This window comes from Catharus ustulatus, chromosome 1 (genome assembly GCF_009819885.2).
Source record: "Catharus ustulatus isolate bCatUst1 chromosome 1, bCatUst1.pri.v2, whole genome shotgun sequence".
NCBI classification, from domain to species: Eukaryota; Metazoa; Chordata; class Aves; order Passeriformes; family Turdidae; genus Catharus; species Catharus ustulatus.
The window spans coordinates 38,929,213-38,945,039 of NC_046221.1; the positions used below are offsets into that span (position 1 = coordinate 38,929,213).

At 38.0% G+C, this 15,827-nt stretch overlaps 1 protein-coding gene across 4 annotated transcripts in view; it reads right to left on the reverse strand.

Moving 5' to 3' along the window:
• The window catches only part of ZNF385D (zinc finger protein 385D), a 436,474-nt gene that overhangs the window by 59,769 nt on the left and 360,878 nt on the right, over nucleotides 1–15,827 (reverse strand). For all 4 annotated transcript variants that reach the window (XM_033053704.2, XM_033053719.2, XM_033053712.2 and 1 more), the window contains one exon: nucleotides 14,953–15,115. In XM_033053704.2, the coding sequence (XP_032909595.1) occupies nucleotides 14,953–15,115 (163 nt within the window). The remainder of the gene's footprint in view (nucleotides 1–14,952; nucleotides 15,116–15,827) is intronic.

Below are 15,827 nucleotides of genomic sequence, written 5' to 3' on the forward strand. Positions count from 1 at the left end.
CCCTTGCCCTGTGTCTGGTGCCATAACAAGAATTAACAGCCACAAAGCACGTGCAGGAAAAGCATAGTAAGGCAAGAATGGCAAGATCTGTCACGTATTTCAAGCTCCCTATGTATTGTCATCAATAGCTGCTGATATTTTCTGATATATGAAAGCAGGAAAAAACGGGAGGTGTTTTCCCTGCTGGGAAATATTGGTCTTATTAAGGGCAACTACTTCAAGCAAATTCAACTGGATAGCCAGTAGTGGGTAATCTGTTGATGCAACTTTCAGACAATGCTAGAAACTTGTAGCTATTAAATCAGCAGAGCAGAAAATGAACCAGAAATAGTAAAAAGTAAAGTATAGCAAAGGAAGGGATTGAAACTGCATGGCAGCACTCTCAGGAATCCACTGATAAGGTGAATGAACTAAAGAGTTCTTTTGAGTGCTCTAATTTAAGAAAATGGTTATTTTCAAGCAAAAAATGAGATAATTTGAAAAGTATGACAAAAAAAGTCTGATTTTTTAAATTTGCTTTCTCTCTAATACTTAGCTGGAAACATGGATTACTCAAAGTAATGTAACAGCCTATGCTTTGATCAGTGCAGATCTACTGGACTAAATAAGTAAATCCTTCTGAATCTTCTAAAATGTTTATTAGAGGTCCTAAATCTAGAGGTGGAAGAAGGGTGTAGAACAAATAAGTGAAAACAGTACTAAATTCTGATTGAAAGAAGTAGTGAGAATGCCCAAAAGTATACAACTCAGGAATTAAAACATGAATTTTCATTCTCAATTAAAAATTTAGTAATGACAGAAAAAAACCAAAAAAACCAAACTGAAGTAGATGTACTAATAGAAAGAAATTAGCTTTGCACAGAAATAAAACATCTTCAATTATCTGGAGTCAATTTTGTGACATAATTAAGGATACTGAGACAGGATGCAGTGAGCTTTGCTCCATAAAGCCTTTGTTTTTGTAAATAAAACTACACCAACAACTATAATTTTCTATGGTTTTACTTAATTCAGCACAACTCATTTGTCCAGTCCTGTACAAAAACCAGAAAGATAAAATTGTATGACCTTAGTAGGACTTACTTCAAGAATCAGTTCTTAAGCTTTGAAAATGTATGTTATTTGACTGAAGCAAAATAAATTGGTCTCATATTTCAATTTAAGTACTATAATATTTACTACTTGGAGGACTTCAATACAGAAGGTCTCAAATGTGTAATACACAAGATCTGCTGCCTCTAAGCAGCAAAACCTTTTTTTTCTGGATATGATAATGAAAAAAGAAATATATATTTGAAGCCTGAAATACTTAAGTCCACAGTTTACTATGACATAAACCAGAATATTTTCCAGAGGACTTTCATTATTGATTCCTGAATTAAACTTAGTAGCTTCATTCAAATGAATACCAGAATTCCACACTAAATTTTGTACATCTTAAAATCCTTTTGACAATTATATAACTTTTATCTTGATTGTAGAATAAGGGAAACTATTTCCTGCTTGCAAACTCTGGATACTGTCACATTCCCCAAATAATAAGGGTTGTTTTACTCTAAGATTGGATTCTTCATGCTAGTTTTTACAGACTGGAATCATAATACAATAATTTCACAAATACAAGCCACCCCATTTTGACTTAGATTTTGCTCCCAAACTGGAAATGTGGCTTATACTCAGGAGTAGCTTATATGTGTATAATTTTCTGACATTTACAATCCCAGAAGTGCCAGCCAGGGTGCTGAGCCGAGCACCTGCCAGTAAAACCCAAGATTTCGCTATTGTTACAAATTGGTTACTGTGTTGCGCGGCAGGTGGGGCCAGCTCAGTGCCGGCAGCGCGGGGCAGGGGAGGGAGGCAGGGGAGTTCCCTACTTCAGGCGGGGGAGAGGCAGGGGGCTCTGTGCTGACATCCCCACGGCTCAGGGAGGAGCGTGTGCTCCGTGCCCGCTCGCCGCGGGAGCGGGGCGCATGCTCCATGCCCGCCCGCCGCCGCTGCGGCGGGAGCGGGGCCGGGGCAAGCGACCCCAGAGGCGGCGGCCAGCCCCGAGCGGCCCCACCGAGCTGGGCCACCTGGCCCCGTCAGCAGCCCCGAGTGGGCCGAGCCTGCACAGCCTCAGCTGAACCAGTAAACCCCCCGCCATGCCGCGGTTCTGTTACTATTTGGCAACTTTGTTGAACGTGGGTCCTTGCTGCGAACGACAGAGCAGCTTATATTCAGGTGTGGCTTATTTATGGACAAAGAACGAAATATTTGCCAACACCCAGAGATGCGGCTTATACTCAGTGCAGCTTGTACTCGTGAAATCACTGTATTTCTTAAATTCTCTTTGATAAATACTCAAGCTGAATACTCTATCACTATTAAACCATTCTTAAGTAATTGCATTAGATCTTCCTCAGATTTCCATTCTATTTGATGCCATTCTTTGGGAAAAAAAGATAATTTACAGTAATAAGATAAACCAAAATCTTTACAACCCTCTGTCACGCTCAAAAATAGTTTTTATTCCACAAGGTTGTCTGGAAACATCAATACACCAGTTCTTGTATAGCAGATCTTTAGCCACGTACTCCCAAGTCAACTTCATCTTTATATTTAGTCCTCTCAGCTTTTCAAATTCCATATGGTTCTTTACCGTATTAAAAGCTTTTGATGCATTGAATATACAGCTCATGTTTATTACTTGCCCAAAATTCTAGGTTTTGTGTCATATGCAAAAACTTTATAATTGCTTGCAGGTAACAGATGATGTAAGATTATATTATAGGTAAAACTTTATTCCAAAAGGATTTCAGTGGAATATTTCTACACCAATTTGTATCTCAAGATTGCATTCCAAGGCCTATAATTAGCAGGCTTAAATCCACTTAATATGTTCCATATTCATTCTGTAGTGTTCCAGTATCTTAGAAAATGTTTAACTTCTGCACTTCCTAGAGCCATGCAAACACAAAGCACCCCTTACCTTACCTTTTATTAATCAAATATGTAATCTCATAAAAACAATTTTAGGTAGGAAAGTATAACTTTCTCTCAATTCATATTCATTGTCATTATATAATTGATTTCGTTTACTTCGGTACTCTGGTTCCCTGCCAGCTGCTGCATTATTTTTCATTAGATTAGTGTCAGGCTGATAAACCTATAACTACTTCATTCATCCTGTTTAACTTTTGTGAATATTGACACAATATTAGCTTTCTTCTAGTCCTCTGGATTTTCTACAATGAAAAGAAAAACATAAGAGCTTATCCAGAATGCTCTTTATCTGCCTCTTTTTAAACCATATGCAAGTTTTACTTATCTATTGTCTAATTTAGTACTTCCGATTAAATATACTAAATCTTACCATTAGTAAGGAAAGAATTCAAACATCAACATCATCATTAAGTTTACATGAATAAACTGCATTATCGCCTCTCATATTAAATCTAAGACACAGGTCCTTGGTCTTGTTACTCTTAAAAGTGCTTTTTTTCTTTCTTTGATGAGTCTGTATTTTAGTATCCATTCTTTTCTATAATACTATTTTGTAGTTCTTAATTCACGTAAATTTTTCTAGCTTCTTTAATTCTGATTCAATTATGGACATGCCATAGAACAAGAGCTGTAATACAGAGACGTCTATTAGATGTAGCACAGTGGAGTAGAGAATGGACAAAGATGAAATGAGAGAAACAGAATAATTCTTAAAAATGCTTGAAACCCTATATGAATCTTAAGACTCTGAACACATCTTTTCTGAAATTATAGGTGTGATCTGCCTGACCTTTAACCCATAAGCAAACCACTTAAAAGTATAGAAAACTACATTAAGCCTAAGAAGCAGAGAGTTCAGGTGCATGAAAACAAACTGCACGTTTGCTTTCCTCTTCAAACAGATGTTACAGCCGTAGCCATGCTTTGTCTCAGGATAACTTCCTATCTGTTGGTGGTGAAGACACCTTACTAAAGTTTAGCCTAATTTTCAGCTTATTTAGATGGGTTACAAATGCAGTGGTAGCAAACCTTCAAACAACTAGAAGTTAGGTGAATTTTTGCATTTTGCCATATATTCACTAATTCAAAACACAATAATTCTTTTCTTCAGGGATAAGAGGGAAAATGGCAGGAAGATAGAAATTTTGTCCTGTCAGATATTTACTTTGTTTGACTGGTAGTAAATATAAAATGAATATTTATGATGTCTAACTCCATTAATACAGCAGAGTGGAATTAGCAAAAGAATGACACAGTAGGGAGGAATTTCACCTATAAGAGCACTCTAGCTGAGGAAAGAAATCACTGATCTGCACAGACTTTAAACACATTATTAAAAGTTATCCAATACCAAATGGAAGACAGAATAAATAGAATTGTTGCAGAATTAAATTGTTCTTCCCATTCTTAAAATAGATTTTAATACTACTCACTTTTGGCCTTTTGCTGAAAACACCTACCATGTGTACACAGAATAATCTGTTTCTATTAATAATGATTTCTGCTGCACCGAGTTCTTGTCACATGAATGGCAAATTAAATGCCCGTGACTGGGTAAAGCCAATTCCCTACATTTATTAATATAACTCTTGCAGCTATGGCTGTCTTTAGATCCCTCTGAATGTTGCTGTGAGGGGATCATATAACAATGGCTCCAACATTTAGCACACTACTTTTACTCATATCCTTAACTACACTCTCCAGTTTTTTTGGTTTAAGCATGGTAGGAACACAACATGGACCACAAAAGAAAATAATCTAAGCAACTCTAAAGCATCTTTGGATATTTCATTGTTGCCTGAAAAGCATCCCCCACAAAAAAAATCCAGTCCTCAACAGATAACTGATTACCTCCTAATTTTGTCATGTCCAGCCAGTATGATGTCAGCTTGAAACAAGATGGATCACTTGGATGAAGACCTACCTTTTGTTGCACTCAAAACAGACCTTCTCATTTGAAAAATTCCATGCTTGCAAAAAAACACCACCTATCTGAAAGCATTGGATCATGAAGCTTCTACTCCATTTCAAATTAATCCATAAACAAATACACAATAGTAACAGGTTTCTGAAATTGAGGTTTTGCAATAAAAGCTTGAAGGGAAATCTAGGACTGCAATGATGTTTTTGAAATCCCAATGGCTAGAAGTGAGGTGTCTTCACAACCTATACTCCTAGATAGCGTCAATGCCCTTCCCACATAACAAAAAACACCATACAGAATGTGTCGCCCAGCAGATGTGTGCTATGGTGCTTGACTTGCAGCAGTACTGACTAGTTATAAACAGACACCTAACAAACAGAAGATCACTCCCAAGATTTCCAACTGTTACTACTTTGGGCGTGCAACAGTGAAGCTGACTTTTCCCTTAGTTAGAATGAAAGACTCTACTTAATATTTCAATAGAAAAGGCTTTTCAGACCTCTGAACAATACCATTGTCTGTACTGGACTTTGATAGGGATTCAATAGGCTGATACAGATGTGACTGACAGCAGTTTCCAACTGCAGGATTATTCAAGCATAAAATTGCTGTGAAGGCAATTGCAATCAAAAGCAGCTGGGTCCACACAAAACACATGGTGTTCATATGACGAAGCTCTCAGCATACGTAGATGCAAGCAAAGGAGGATTTTATTTCCCATTCATGATCAATTGAGGCACACATAAATTAGTGTAATTTTTATATCGTCATTTAGCTACACTCTGAAAGAAAGAAAAAGCTCTAGTTCTACACAGAGATCAAAAGAGAAGCTATTGTCTTCCAAATTACCATCAAGCTCTAATACAAAATTGGTACAACAGTCTGTAGAATGCTGATAACATTTAGTGCTGCAGTTAGCTACAGATTGAAGTATGGAAAACTAAAAGCATAGATGATTTAAAGTGAAAGATGGCATTGCACGGTTCTATTTTGCTGGTTTGGGTTGAATTTCCCAGGCGTGTGATAATGACAATAGATAGTTGTGAAATAGTGATTTATAATTTCCTAGTAAATGACAAGAGAATTAAAAAATAAGAACCTGTCTTTCAGACTATAGCTTCTTTTAAAGATTTTTTAGTCAATCAAAATTAAAAAAGAAATGGTTCAGCTTTAGAAATTGGGTGATTGGGAAGTGATCCATGAAGAACTATTGCTTGCTTTGAAATTCATCTGTGTTCTGCTAATCAGCAAGCAACTGTTTCTCCTTTATTATTTCACATTTGCAACTTTTGAAACTCCATGCGAAATACCATAAGTAAATATGAGGTAAAAACCCTTATAAATTCAAACTTCAGGGTCATTGTTCCATTCTGATGTGTACTAAAACATTGACTTGCAAAGAAAAGCAATTTACATCTGGTATCTCACAAGCCTGAATCCAGAGTTAGCCTGTTAATTTTGCTGCACCCTAAGCAGTGCTGAAATGATCTGAAGAAACTACTTGCCCAAACAAAAGCATGCTTTATGATAAAATAAAGCATATGGAAACAAAACAGATAAGTTAAACAAACAGACTGCACTGAATTGTATTCCTAGATTAAACATGCTTAATATAATAATTACATATACAAGGGTACCCACAGCCTAAGCTGTAAAAGCAAATTGCACACTGGGATTATACAGTAAATTGTTTCTGTGTATATCAGCAGATTTAGAATACCATTAAATACTATTTTGAATGTTAAATACAGCTGACATAAGTATTATTGCTAGAAATAGAATTTTTTTTAGTTAGAAAAGATTACAGGCAAATCTGCTGCCTATAAAAATGCTAATAAATAGACAATGTTAATATTATAAATACAGCAGTATATCTTCTTAAGCCTTCTTTAAAAAAGGAAAATTTAGGGTAGTTTGGCATTAGGAGCAAAGGATTAAAGAAGTAACTAGTAGAGAAAAATAATAAATATAATAATAAAATAGGGTAAGCACACCAAGAAATACCAGAAATAATCCCGTATTTCTTAATATATGAAAACCATCATAAACACGAAACTCTAGCCATTTCCAAAATATATGTTTATTACAAACAGCTGAATGTAAGGGAGACAAAATTAAATTGGAAATAAAAGGAAAGCAGAGATATGAGGAAAATTATTTTCCTTTTTAAACAGGACCTCCTTTCTGTTACAGGTTCTGGGACTGAACAAGGAACTGCACAGATGCATCTGTGTACAGAACTAATGTAACACATTAAAAGATGAAAGAAAACAAGCAAGGTGTGTCAATGCATGGCATTGGAGGAAAAAAAGGGTAAGTACCGCTCAGAGAAGAGCAAATATTGTAATCAAACATGCAGAAACATATTAATATAAATAGTAGTACTTATCAATGACAAGTTTTCCATCAATAAATATCCACACAAACAAGTTTCCATTTGAGCACCGTGTTTGAAAACTTTTCCCTAAAATTTAGGACAGAAATTCTGAATCTTAAATAAAGCATTACCTACTAACATCAAAGACCCCTAGACTCCTTACTAGAGACCTGAAAGAGACACAATGGTCTAATAAAGACATGCTCACTCACGTCACAAACAAACAAACCAAAAACAGGAATTTCTGACCTAGGAGACCAGGATAAAGGAGTATTGGAAGGATGACTTTTCCTTGTTCAAAGGAGGCTTGGGTCAGAGAACACCTAAACAAACTTGACATCCACAAGTCCATGGGCCCTGGCAGGGCGCATCCAGGAGTGCTGAGAGAGCCAGAGAACACTGCAACTAGGCTGCTCACAATCTTTAAAAGGTCATGGAGAAAAAGAGAGGTGCCTGAAGGCTGGAAGAAAGCAAATGTCACCCCGGTCTTCAAAAAGGGCAAGAAGGAGAACCCAGGGAACTACTGGCCACTCAGCTTCAGGTCAGTCCCCGGAAAGGTGATGGAGCACCTCATTCTGGAGGCCATCTCCATCCACATGGATGACAAGAAGATGATTAGGAGTAGTCAGTATGGATTCACTGAAGGTAAATAAATCATGCTTGACCAACCTGACTGCCTTCTGTGGTGAAACAGCTACCTGGGTAAATGAGGCAAGAGTAGCAGTTATTGTCTACCTTGACTAACAAGGCTTCCTACACTTCTCTCTACAACATTCTCATAGACAAACTCAGGAGAAGTGGACTGGATGAGTGGAAAGTGGGGTGGATTGAGAACCGGCTAACCAGAGGGTTATATTCAGTGGGACAGGGTGTAATTGGAGGTCTGTCACTGCTGGTGCTCCCCAAGGCTCAGTACTGCCTCCAGTACTGCTTAACTTGTTCATCAATGACTTGGATGAAGGAGCAGATGCCTCCCCAGCAAGATCACTGATAACACAAAGTTGGGAGAAGTGGCTAATACCTCAGAGGGCTGTGCAACCCTTCAGAAGGACTTAAATGGGTGGGAGAGGTGGACAGAGAAGAACATTGTGAAAATCAACAAAAGCAAATTCAACCTGCAAAGGCAGGTCCTGCATCTGGGGAAGAATAACCCAATGCACCAGCACAATCTAAAAAGCAGTTTTGCAAAGATTGACCTGGGGGTCCTGGTGTACAAAAGTCTCTCCACGAGCCAACAGTGCATCCTGGGGGCCAAGGAGACAAATGGTGTCCTGGGGCACATTACGAAGAGTGCTGCCAACAGAGCAAACGACGTGATCCTCTACTAAGCCCTGGTGAAGACACATATGAAATGATGTGTTCAGTTCAGGGCTCCTCAGTACAAGAGAGACACGGAACTCTTGGAGAGGGTCCAGAGGAGGTCAGAAAAGATGATTTAAGTGACTGGAGCATCTCCCTTATAAAGAATAGCTGAGAGAGCTGGGCCTGTTCAGCCTTGAGAAGAGACGACTGAAACAGGACCTCATCAATGCCTCTGTGTATCTGAAAGGTGGGTGCCAAGACGATGGAGTCAGGCTCTCCTTGGTGATGTCAAGCAGTAGGAAAAGAAGCAATGGGCAGAACATGATGTACAGGAAGTTTCATTTAAATGTGAAGAACTTTTTTACTGTGCAGGTAACCAGTATTGCTCAATTTTTTTAGTCTTCATTTATGACCCAGATAATGCGGCAGAGCACACCTTTAGCAAGTTTGCGGATGATTAAAAACTGGGAGGAGAGCTTAATACACCTGATGGATAGGTTAACTTTCAGAGGGACCTGGACTGATTGGAGAAATTTCTCAACAGAAGTCCCTTGAAATTCAGTGAAGGACAGCACAAAAGTCCCACTGGGAAGCCATAACCCTACACATCAGTCTAGGCTAGAGGCTAAGCATCTGGAAAGCTGTTTTGTGAAGAAGGACTTGGAACCTTGGAGGGCACCACTTGAAAAATAAACCAGCAGTGTATATAAATAAATACCTGATGAAGTTAGGGAATACAAAATACAGAGACTCTTTTAATTGGTGCCCAGTGACAGGAAAAGGCATAACAACCACAAACTGAAACACAAGACATTGGACTGAAACACAAGAAAAACTTCTTTGCTCTTCTTTAAAGGTGGTCAAACTATAGGGTTGCCCAGCAAAAGATAATCAAAACTGAAAGATATACTCAAGATACTCAAAACTCAACTGAAAACTATACTCAGCATCCTGCTCAGGCCGACTCTGCTCTGACCTGTAGGGTGGCCTTGTCAATCTTCAGACATCCATAATGATGTTCCTTCACAGAACCCCAAAAATTCTGTGATCCTCTGGTATTTTGGCTGCCTAACTCCTACATGTCTTTCTAAACCTTTCCATTTCATGCCATCTACCTTTCTTCCTGCTGCAAAATTTACCCTGAATTACTGCATCATTTTCGATTGCTTTCTCCCCCCCGCCTTCACTTTTATGTCCAAGACCCTGCCTGAATGACTGTTCTCTCCAACTCCAACTGCTCTCAATTTCATAATTATCCCAACTGGACTGAAATTACTATTTCAGGAGTGAGTTCCATCTGCTAACCAGAAATATCCTATCACTTCTTAGACAAAAAGAAAAAAATATAAAGGGGTAAGAAAACCAAAATTTTTTACACAGAAGAATTTTCATATGAGTCATTGAAGGAAAAAAAAAAGAGATCTTATGCCTTTGCAAATGCTGCCACCCACACGTTTAGTATCTGAAAAAAAACTCAACCCTTTCCCTTTTCCTTTGAATCCATCCCTCAGTATTTTCATTTCTTGTGATGCCTTTATAATTTGAATACGTTTTGTTATCACTCCTTTCATCACCTTCCTGTTACATCTATAGTGTCTATTCCTTAAGTTGTTTCTCATCTTATGTGAAGCTGTAAGATTTTTAGGACAGGCACCAGTATTTTGTCTCTGACAGCACAGGGGTCTCTTAGCTGTTAAGATTGTACTGGTGATAGATGATCTTGCCTGTGCCTTGGCCCAGATACACCCTTTTTTGCTCATCATATTTTTGTCTGTTTTTGAGAGCTGTTTATTGTATTTAAGTATATAGGATTCAAAGCATAGCGTATAACATTCAAAAGCAGCATTGAAGACTTTGCCATACTAACAGCTCCTAAAGACAATTTTTTCCCTTTTTAAATGTCTATTCCTTCTTTTCTATTGATGATAAATGATCTAACTCATACTGAATTCTCTGCTGAATAAATGAATAAATAGATAAATAAAAGCAGCCCAAATCTTTAAGATTTTACTTCTGATAATGTCGTCGCAGAGTGTCCTGCTTAACTTCACATAGCTTTGGAGAAGGTTAATATTTAGACATATGCAACAACTAGAGGGACATAATTTTACATGGATGTAATATTGGTGATTCAATTGATATTCCAAAAATCCAAGTGCAGGACAATGACTTTACTGGACATGTACTTTAATTAGGATGATAGAATGCACTCTATCTAAATATATTTTAGTGCTCGAAAGTATTGGTCCTTACAGCTGAAGATATAAAGCACCTTTTTGAAGAAAAGGAGGAGCAATTTTGAAAGCTATCAAAGATGTTTAATAATTTACTCTCAGGGAATATGTATGTATGTATGTTAATATAGAGAAAAAAATGCATTTTTATTGTCACATCTGAATTGGAGAATCAAGAAATACTGAAATCTGTTTTGTATAAGGTTCCTGATTTCTGTTTGTCTGTCCTGACTACATGTATAACATAAACATCAGTAAATGCAGATGAAATAATGTGTTAAATACTAGATATGATAAAAAAGTTCTCACATCCTGAGTATCGCATTGCCATTATATGACTGGTAACATAACTCTTCATGGCATTTTATTGCACCAAAGACTTCTCAAGTTCAAGATATTATCTTCTAATAATTCTAAAAGTTAGTTAAAAGGGAAAAAAAATAATGACTTTCACAGCATGTGAAAAATAACCTCAAATTTTATGTTTTCTCTTTAATACATAATTTAAACAATGGGAATCATATGTGAGAGGTTTTAAGTAGTTAGATTATATTGTGAGCTGCACAGTGTCAATAACATATGCTGGAACCACACCTAACAAAACAGTTCCAAAATAAACAACGTAACAAAACTGCTTTAGTCCTTGAATTAATTTGTATATTATGTGATTTTTTTCACAGTCCTTATTACATAGCAGCACAGATTTCCTGATGACATTTGGTTTACTGCTAAGGGTAGCTGCTAAGGGTACACAGAGCCAGTGATGTGAAGTGCTGACCAACGTGCTGTGACTGACATGCAATTCACCATTTAGGCACTGCTGTAGATGATATATAAGAAGTGATATGTACACGATCCTATCCTTAGTGTATTTGGGATCAACTATTAATCTTCAGCAGACAGGTTTAAAATACTGTAGAAAAATCTTTTGTTCCAAATGATCACAAGTACATGGACTTTGTAACTTTCTTCTAGTTATGAAATATTAATTTATCAACTATATTCATTAGTACAACTATTCCCTGAGAATTGCATATTACTATCAGGATGCTTGACTTTTACAGTGATAATTTCCAAATGTAGAAACCCACAAAGTGCAGTATATTCTGATGTTCAGAATAATTTTGCCCTTAAAAGTCCTATGAAGCAAATACAGGACATAAGAACAACCAGAAAGGAAATAAAATCCAATTTATGGAATTTTTGACTTATAGTAGACAGAAAATTTCATCCTTTTGGCTACCAAAATTTTTTTCCCTCACCGTATATACATGCTTGACAAAGGATAATTTACACCAAGGATTTTATTCTATTGCAGTTACATCAATGCCGACCTGTAATAACTGCATCTGGATGCAACTGCCTGCTTTACTTTGAATGCCACTGGTTGAATAGGGCTTTTGGCAGCATTTGAATATGGGTCTCAATATTTTAAGAAATTCTAAGATTTTTAGTCTTTTGACAATTAATGTCAATATGTATCTTTTAGAACCTCATTAAAGTCAGTGTTCTTACATATGTATGCTTATACATACACATAAGTTTACACACATTCTATGAAATTAATTCAGGAGTTCACAATCATTGTATAAAGCTGAAGAAACTCCAGCATAGGCCATTGCTTATATGTGCAGCTGGATTTCTGATATTTTCTTACTTATGCTGATATAAAACTCATTTGGACTACTCACCTTGAATACAGGACAGTTCATATATCTTGTCAGGGATCTAATTCAAAGCTTGATATAAAAACTCAGATTACAGTAATTTCACGAATACAAGCCGCACTGTTTTGACCAAAATTTTGCTCCCATACCGGGAATGCGGCTAATATTCAGGTGCGGCCAATATGTGAATAATTTTCTGACATTTTCAACCCTAGGAGGGCAAACCAAGTCAGTGCAAACTGCAAAGTCGAGCTCCTGCCAGTAAAACCCTGCATTTACGCGGTTGTTACAAATTGGCTACTCTGTTGCGCAGCAGGTGGAGCTGCTCTGTGCAGGCAGCACAGGTGGTGGGGAAGGCGGGGCAGCTCCCTCCTACTGGCCCCGAGGCTCAGGGGAAGGCAGGGCAGCTCCCTCCTGCTGGCCCCGCGGCTCGGGGAAAGGCGGGGCAGCTCTCTCCTGCTGGCCCCACAGCTCGGAGGAGGCAGGGGCTCTCTCCTGCTTGGTCCCGCGGCTCGGGGGGCTCCCATCCCCGCGTGCCTCCGCCGCAGGAGCAGGCAGGCTACATCCCCGGCTCCCATCACCGCCACAGGTGCTGGCGGGCTCTGTGCCCCCCCTGCCGCTGCGGGCCAGCGCCGGGCCAAGGGTGACCGAGCCCAGTGGTGGCGGCGGCCGGCCCCGAGCAGCCCCGCCGAGCGGCAGTGCCGAGCTGGGCCACCCAGCCCTGTCGGCAGCCCCGAGCCCTCATGGCCCGAGCCGAGCCAGTAAATCCCGCCCTGCCGTGGTTCTGTTACTATTTGGCAACTTTGTTGCACGCGGGTCCTCGCTGCGAACACAGAGCGGCTTATACTCGGGTGCGGCTTATTTATGGACAAAAAACAAAATGTTTGCTAACACCCGGCGATGCGGCTTATACTCAGTGCGGCTTGTATTCGTGAATTTACTGTAGTTTTAAGACACATTGGAAAATCTTTCAAACTTACACAGTATAAGACAAGATCTTTTGAATAATACAGTTTAAACCTTTAAAAGACCTTTCTTCAGTTATTTTCTTAAACCTTTAAATCATATTTGGTAAACAATAAATCACTCTTTTTACACAACTTCCTCCTTCCTGTTCTGAATATCTCAACAAGTAACAGCACAAGAAACTTTAAAAAGTATTTGTATATTTAGAAACACATATTTCCCCAAATAACTTTTGACATTGCTCCTATTCTCCCATACTTAATTTCTTTCATCACACAAAATCTCTCAGAATATTTTCTTTTCTTTTCTTGTGGTAACAAAGACAAAAACAATGTAGTAAATATTTCTGAAAGTGATCCCATAATAATTAGGGTATAAATATCCATAAAAAAGCATATGCTGTCTATAACAGTGAGTTTTAATTAAGATAAACATATTTATAGAGAGAGACATAGAGCTATCTGTCTATAACTAATATAGTGAAGATGCATCTTCAAGAAAGTACTGCACATGCCTGCAAAGGTACTTTCCTGTTGTATTATAGCTCGTTACTGCACATCCACTTACAATCCTAAACTTACTGGATCAGAATTGGTTCCAAACGAGCAGTTTTCAGCATCACTAGGTACATCTCTAATGTTTCACAGCTTTGACTTTTTTTCCCCCATGGTTACTTTTGCCTTGCTTGGGGAGAGGGATTGGTTATGCCTAAATATGACAACTGCATCCCTTTGTCCCTTTGTACACAAGAGCAGTAATACCTTGTGAGACCCTAGACTACCTCTCAGTGACCTTACAATTTTCCTTTGAAATTTCCAACAATAGCTGCACATTTAAAATGCAACGTCAATCAAACCCTGTTGACTTTAAAAGTATGTAGATTTTATTTGCAAAGGAGCAACTTTTACCCACACAATAATTTAAACACTATTATTTTATGAAGACTCTTTTAAGCAGAATAATTGTCATCAATTGCACTTACCTGATTGTGTGGAATAGAGGTTATACAGCTCTTTTCCATTTCAAAACCATGCAATAGCCATTTAAAAAAATAATGCAATGTTTGAAATTTATGGAAATTAGGTTTTTACTGATAATGCTTTCTATGAGGCTTCTAGACACAAATAGTGCAATTTGTTACATTGTGGTTAAAAGAAATGTGCCGTATATAATTATTGATAGAGAGGTAGTGCACACAGACCGAGGGGTTTAGATCAGTTGATATGTTAATCAAGTAATGAGTATTGCATTCCATTGTAAAAAGAATGTCAAGCCTCTTTCCACTAAGAGAAATCAGCTACATGACTATCAGACTCTCACCAGCCTACTGAAAGGACTTAGAGAAATCAATATCAGACAGAAAGATGGATCGAGCATGAATCAATGTGGCAAGCACGTAACCAAACAGACATGGAATTAAACAAGAGAAAGAAAAAAAAACCAGAACACAAACCAAACCAAAGCCAAACCAAACGAAACCAACAAAGATTGTCGCTTAACCTGTTTTGTCAGAGCTGGTATTGATGGTATTGGTAGTGATGGAAGTGAAGGTAGTCTTTGCGCTGTCCTTGGTAGTAACAGATTTCTGCTTATTTTTCATGGCTTCCAGTGCTTTGAGCTTCTTGGCATGTTTAGTGCCTTTGTAGTGGGCCGCAGCCTGGCTCTACAAAGGAGAACAAAATGAACCATGCAATCAGGCTCATTTCTAAACTGGCATTCTCTGTATTAGTACAAATACAGACTACCTTTCAATAATGGGTACCACTTACATTATCCAAGTAGTGACCAAACAGAAAACTATAATTAGAATGATGCTTGGAAAACAATGGATAAAGTACTAGAGCAATGCAAATTCAATAGATACAGTAAATCACTGTATTACAGTAGATTACTTTCAGACCAAAATTAGGTTGTTTTAATCTACCTTGCTACAATTAGTTTTTCTATTAAATATATGTTGCTTTCACATGAAAAAAAAAATAATTCTCAGGCAACAGGGAGGATGGCACTCTCTTCCTGGCAGCTTTGTACTTTTCCAGTTTCTATTTCAAGCTAAAATTTTTGTCAAAGCTTCTTTCAAATAACAGTTTACTACTAATAGTGGTATCAGCAACTTCTCAGCAAAGACTGGCAGTAAAAAACAAACCAAAAATACCCCAGCCCAAAGCTAACGCTCAAACAAAAATATAAAACACACCCTTCAAAGCCCATCACCAAAGACTTAACTGAATGTGAGGCAGACGTGCAGTTATCTGGCTTCTTAAAAATAAATATTGATGCTTTTTTTTAAAGAAAGAGGATTACTTTTGTTCACCTGCTACAAAAGGTAGTGTTTGAAATTCAAAGCCAGGAGCAGCTTTTCAAAGGAGAAAGCT